General features: G+C 46.9%; 1 protein-coding gene across 1 annotated transcript; it reads right to left on the bottom strand.

Moving 5' to 3' along the window:
- Positions 1–231: 231 nt before the first annotated feature.
- On the bottom strand, positions 232–4884 carry lrrc4ba (leucine rich repeat containing 4Ba). The gene is made up of 2 exons (XM_030058439.1): positions 4639–4884; positions 232–2285 (listed from the first exon to the last, which is right to left on the bottom strand). The coding sequence occupies exons 1-2, from the start codon at positions 4882–4884 to the stop codon at positions 321–323; spliced, it is 2211 nt and encodes a 736-aa protein (XP_029914299.1). The 3' UTR covers positions 232–320.
- Between the last annotated feature and the right edge of the window lie 1511 nt (positions 4885–6395).

Here is a 6395-nt window from a genome sequence, read left to right as displayed (position 1 = left end):
ATGGGTAATTCTCGATGAATTCTGATGTCTGTGGCCTATATCATTTGTGTGTATGTTTGCGTATGACTTAGTTGAAGTGTATAGGCAGGACTAGTGTTGAGCAGATGTAATGCTCTGTCTACTTTCGTCTTCCTATCTGCTCCTCTCCGTCGACAAACTGACAATACAAAGCAGTGACTCTGTCAAACTCCATATTTCCTGGGATCCGTCCACGAGGACAGTAGGCTACAGTCAGTCTCATGCTCTCTCATATGCTCTCTCTATCTCACTGTCTTCTCCAGCTCCCCCTCCTTACCTCTTGCTTCCCCTCTCACTCTCTCTCAGATTTGAGTCTCTTGCACGTTTTCCTTGGAGCCACTCTTAAAGAGCAGTGGCTCGTTCTGGCCTTTCCCAATAAGGCCCTTCAGAGAACTGTGGAGGCCCAGCTGGGGCAGGGGCACCGGGGAGGGCAGGGAGCCACCTGTGGGCGTTCCCCCACTAGTGGTTGTTGGGCCCTGGGAGCAGGAGATGGGCGTGCTCATGGACTGAGAGCAGGGCGAGGGGTTGTTGTTGTTGTTTAGGCCCACGCCAGTGCCCATGCCCATGCCCAGGCCCATCATGTTGTTGTTGAAGTGATGGGGTTTGTACTGGTAGTGGTTGAGGTGCTCTGACCGGGCCAGGTTGGGCAGGTTGACTATCTCTGGGTGGTGCAGCCTGAGGCTCTGGCCCCCTCCTATCCCGCTGCTTCCGCTCTGTGTCACCGTGGAGCCTCCTGAGATGCCACCGCCGCGACCGCTGGCCCCGGCCCCCAGCTCGTCTTCCACGTTGATGATTTCGATAGCACGGGCAGGCCCGTGGTGTTTATGCAGCTGGTGCTGCTTCCTCAGCTTATAGAACACCACCAGCATCACAGCTGCCATGAAAGTAATGGCTACGAAGCAGCCGATGATGATCTTGGTGGTCTTCATCACGTCGTCCAGGCCCGAGAAGCCTGGCTCAGTGATGGGCACAGTGAAGGTGGGCCGGGTGGCCCGCGGCGAGGAGGACGACCAGCCAGCTGACAAAGAGGAGGCCGTGGTGGGAGCGCCTTCTGGCCACAGGTGGCCAGAGGGAGTGGGGCCAGGGTGAACACGGATGAAGGTCTCGTTGATGGCAATCAGTGCAGAGTCTTCCTCTCCCGTGGACTCTGTTTCCACGGTGACTGTGGTAAAGTAGGTGTAGTTGACACTGACATCAGCGGCCGTGACATTGAGGACGGCGGTGGCGGTGGTATTGCCGGCGGAGTTGGTGACCATGCAGGTGTACTGGCCCGTGTCTCGCAGGGTGACATTTGTGAAGTTGAGTGTGCCGTCATGCAGGACCGATATGCGCACGCGGTACGAGCCGTGGGTCATCAGGGTGCCGTTAGGGGTGATCCAGTTGACAGATGTCATGGAGGTGCCCGTGCGACACTTGAGCTCAGCAGCCATGCCCTCGGTGACATTGAGGTCGGTAGGCGGCTCCACGATGACAGGGGCATAGCAGGTGAAGTGGCTCTGGTCAAGCTCTCCGATGTACCTGCCCTTCAAGCCGGGGGGAGCGTGGCAGCGGGCGCAGCAGGTGGTGTTGCTCGGCACCGTCTCTTTCAACCACCAGCTGAGCCACAGCACATCACAGTTGCACACCCAGGGGTTGTGGTTGAGGTGAACTCTCTCGAGCTGGTGAAGGGGCGTGAACAGGTCGTGGGGCAAGTAGTGCAGGGAGTTGTGGGACAGGTTGAGCTCCTCCAGGTTTTTCAGGTCATCGAAGGCGTTGCGCTCAATCACAGAAACCTGCGAGTGCATGAGCCACAGTTTACGGAGCGACACCAGGCCCTGGAAGGAGCCGGGTCGGATGATCTCCAGCCGGTTCCCGGACAGTTCCAGCTCCTCCAGCCGCACGAGGGCTGTCAGTTTGGGAATGTCCTTCAGCCCGCACATGCCCAGGTTCAAGTACCGTAGGTTGATGAGGCCCACAAAGGCTGCGTCAGAGATGAAATCCAGCTTCTTGAGCTCACCCAGGTCCAGGCGACGCAGCGAGGGCACGCGGTGAAAGGCGTAGCCAGGCAATGTCTCGATGGGGTTGTTGCGCAGCCACAGCTCGCGCAGCTTGCTGAGGTACTCGAAGGCATGTGATGGCACCAGTGTGAGGCGGTTGTCGAAGAGCTCCAGCGTGTTGAGGTTGGGGAGGCCATTGAACGCTCCGACTTCAATCTGACGGATCTGGTTCTTGGAGAGCTGCAGGATCTCGAGGTGCCTTAAGTGCTTGAAAGTGTCTGACTTGATGACCTGGAGGGTAGAGAAAGATAAAATTACTGTCATATAAAGTGATCACACAACAGGTGATCATGCTGTGTGTGTTATAAGAATGAATGTTAATAACTTCTATAATGAAATGTTTTATAATAAGTGAAAAGGAGTGCCTACTTTTCGGCCCACCTAAGAAATGATCTCATATAAAATCCTACAGTAATAATAATTTATTTGAACATAATTTAAACATTTTGAAGATTAAAGTATTGAATTTACAATTGCCTCTTTTGTCACAGTTCATAATTCCAAGTCTAAAATAAAACTCAGGCACAAAATTAATGCAATTTCAAATGTCTAAATAACCAAGCAGTAAAACGTTTTCCCCGTTTCATAAGTGAACAACCAAAAGAGACGTTTTTTTTTTTTTTTTTCTGTGAGAAGACATGTTTCTAGAAATCATGCATGCTACAGGCCCTGGACTGCACAAACTAGCACCAGTGTTATCCAAATGGAGCTCATTTGGCGAGAAGTCAAAGACACACAGCTCGCGAGAGCGACTAAAAGCCCCTTAAATCTCTGACTGTTTGAGACATGTGTGGCCAAAGTCCTCTGTGAGACACGCAGAGACTCCTGGAGTCAGGCCATCGCCTCTTCTGTATGTAGAGCAGGAGCAGGAGGGGGCGATAGGCAAAGAGGGGGAGAGAGGGAGGGGTGGGGATGTTAAGAGGGGGTGGGAGCTGTCAAGGCTTTACTCTCAGGGTACTCAGTGAAGGAAAAAATAAGCCAGAGAATCTAGGATGCCTTCAGGTGTTAAAACATTTTTAGATTTTTAATCATTTCAACTGGGGCTGCAGGATACAACAAACCGAATCGGAATTCGTAGGCTAAGAGCGAAGCGGAATGAATAGTGTTATTATTTCTTTTTTTTTTTTTTTTTCCTTTTTTCCCTTTTTTTTCATGGGAGCAGCATCTCTTAAACCCTCACAGACAAAATCATGTGGATTGATGTCCCATTTATGCTCTGTTAACATCACATGAGGTTTAATAAGATGCTTTCACCAGGGAGCAGGGGATGTCTGTGTTTTAATGTCCTAATGCACCAAACAGGCCAACATGATAGATGGATACACTGCACAAGTATAACAATGTTTAGACAATTTGTTGCTTTTCTTTAGGGGGGGATAAAATATTGTGAAGATTAATTTAAAATCACAAAAGCAATAGCTCAGTCAGCAACATGAGGAGAGGCGCAATTACTTAAAATGTTGTAGCAAAGAGTAAAATCAACCCACTCTGTCTATAAATGCAGAGATTCATGTGCTTTGTATCGATGGTCTGTGGTTAAATGATCTTCCCTTGCAGCTGTAAAGCCACAAATGCTGCCTTGGGACTCCAGATAAATTGGTAATGCATACAAAAGGCAGCATGGTGTCGTGGAAATATACCTTGCTTTCAATTAATCTGAAATCCCCCCAATTCAGCAGAGGTTTAACTGCTTTCTCGCCAATTATCGCCCCTCTCTTCTCTGTCTTTTACTAAAAACCAAAGGTTAAGGAAAAAAACAATAACTTATCAACAGGTTAACCCACAGCTGGCTGTAACAGAACGTATGCTGCCTGTGTGTGTGTGTGTGTGTGTGCACTCTGAATGGTGCATGCACATGTACACATCAACACATCAGTAAACCTAGCCATGTCAATAACTAATATCATTAACTTCAATCGCAATCCATAAAAAAGCATCAGCAGCCACATTATGTTGTGTCAATATGTGGCATTAGTAATTCATGATGTATTGAGAAGTGTGCAGACGGATGTGCTGAAAATGACACATCCACTGCTAATATTTTTTTCTATATGATTTATGCAGTGTGATGGTTTATAATACATAGTAATAAAAAAAAAAAAAAAAAAAAAAAAAAAAAACAGTGTTTGTAAAGCATGACCTCCAGTCACCGATCACCATGTGGGAAACAACAACCACTATACAAAACAATAATGTTTTCTGCTTTTTTCTCATTTTATTTTATTTTTATATCAGATTGATGCGATGATGCAACTTTAAGTAGGCCTTAAAAGATTGATAGACTCTATTCTAAAAGAAAAAAAGCAACATTTATCCTCCCTTTACATAGATATTCTCTAAAAGGTACTGTCTATGTGTTCATATGTTTTCACTAAGTAATATGTCTCTATGTATAGCTTTTGGCATTTTATATTTTTTATTTTGGGTTTACAATATTGCCTTTTACAAAACGTGCCCTTTATGTTTTTTTTTTGTTTGTTTGTTTTTTTCTCATTTCTGAAATGCAGGACACAAATCAGGCTTGACTTGATTTGATTCGACTTTCCTTGCAAAGGGAAAAGGCCTCGTCGAGGAAAACATTTACCTGTATTGAGTTCTCCTGCAGGTTGAGGTATCGCGTGTTGACTGATATGCTCTCGGGCACCCTCTCCAGATTTTGCCTGGTGCAGATGACTCGGCTGGCCTGGTTGGAGCAGGTGCAGTGGGACGGGCAGGAGGAGGCGGCTCCCACCAGCTCCGGCCCAGGTAGGAGGAGCCGCAGTAGCAGCTGGGCCAACAGAAAGAGGAAGGGGGAAGGGCCGGGAAGGCAGGTCAGCGTGGCGATGCGCATGGCAACTGGGACATGACCCTGCTCTTTAATCCGAAGGTACACGTGAGTTGACTCCACGCCGGTGGATCCGCGAGAAAAGGTTTATTTTCCCTTTGGTCCTCCAGTGGCAATTTGTTCTTTCTAATTCCGCATCCTCGGAGATGTTTTTTGTCCTCTGCCGATCTCTGTGTTTTTTCCTCTTGTTTTTTGAACATAGAAATATGCAGATAAACAGATGTTATTCCCTTTTTTTCTCGAATTGTCTGGGGATTTGAGCGAGGCTTTTTGAGAAGTACGAGGAACCCAGGAGCTACTGTGGAAGAACAAAAGAGAGAGAGAGAGAGAGACAGAGAGAGAGAGAGAGAGAGAGACGATATTAAAGACAGAGTACAGACTGTGCTTCATGTTTTCACCAACAGAGAATGAATAGGACAAATAATAGGTAGACATCTACAGTATAGCTTATCATGGGAGGGATTGTCAAAACATCTTTGTGAAGCTTTAGAACTTCTGTGTCACTGCTCATATCAAATCCCACATAATCCCTGAGCAGACATTTTGTCAGAAATCAAATCCTTGCACCCAGGGCAGGTGGAAGCGGATTTCTTTAATTAATGGTTAGAGGTGGTGCTACTGAAACACGGAACAGACAATCAAAGTAAGTGTCTAAACTGGGACAACGGGGTATTTCTGTCTTTAAAGGGCCTACGCGCGGCGTTTCAACGTGGGGGAAAAAAAAAATCGTTAACGCGTTCATTTTGAGACATTAGTGTAATTACCGTAAACAAATGAGACCATCGCCATGACAACTCGCGTCCTTTTTTTTTTTTTTTTTTTTTTTTTTTTAACGCTGCATTTCTGCGGCGTGCCAGCGGGTTTGCATTTGGTGAGAAAGCTGCTGAGTTGCTTTACAGCGGGCGCTGAAGCAATCGATGAGTCACTAAGTCAAGTGACAGAAAATCACTTCTAATTGCAATAATCGATCAATTCATTTTTGGGTCATTTACCAAGTAAAAAAAAAGCCAAACATCTGTCGAGTCCAGCTTCACTGCGGTCACTCAGATGTGAGGATTTGCCTGCTTTCCCCGGTTCTTGTCATAAAATGAATACTTTGGGTTTTTTCTCGCTGCTGGTCGGAAGACCTATTTGACACTTCATCGACTAAATAATCAAGTGATTAATCGAAAGAATAATCCAGAATGAAACTAATGGCTGCAGGATTATTTGTGGCACCAAACAGAAGACCTTAGGCTCCTCCAGCACTCACAGAGCTAAGGCTCGCAGAGTTCACCCACCATGCGCGAAGATGGAAGAGGTGAAACTCGGCCTGGAAAATGAGGCGCAACAGGCAGCAACGTCTCTGTGACGGACGGCAACGGGATTTGTGGGAAATGTAGTCTTCATTTTGAGAAACATCGGCGACAACAACCCCGCCGTTGTGTCAGACAGAGGCCACCAGTCATCTCCACCATGGCCTCATTTGTTTACAGCAATTACAGCGAGGTGTGACGCTTAATTTGACGGTAATATAT

This window comes from Myripristis murdjan, chromosome 8, assembly GCF_902150065.1.
Source record: "Myripristis murdjan chromosome 8, fMyrMur1.1, whole genome shotgun sequence".
In the NCBI taxonomy this organism is placed as follows: Eukaryota; Metazoa; Chordata; class Actinopteri; order Holocentriformes; family Holocentridae; genus Myripristis; species Myripristis murdjan.
The sequence above is the reverse complement of the archived record's forward strand: the minus strand, read 5'-3'. Positions and strand labels throughout refer to the sequence as shown.

Coding starts and splice junctions, on each gene's coding strand:
- lrrc4ba (XM_030058439.1), bottom strand. CDS start 4,884: ATGCGCATCGCCACGCTGACCTGCCTTCCCGGCCCTTCCCCCTTCCTC. Junction 2,286..4,638: donor TGCAGGAGAACTCAATACAG/GTAAATGTTTTC, acceptor TCTACCCTCCAG/GTCATCAAGTCAGACACTTT.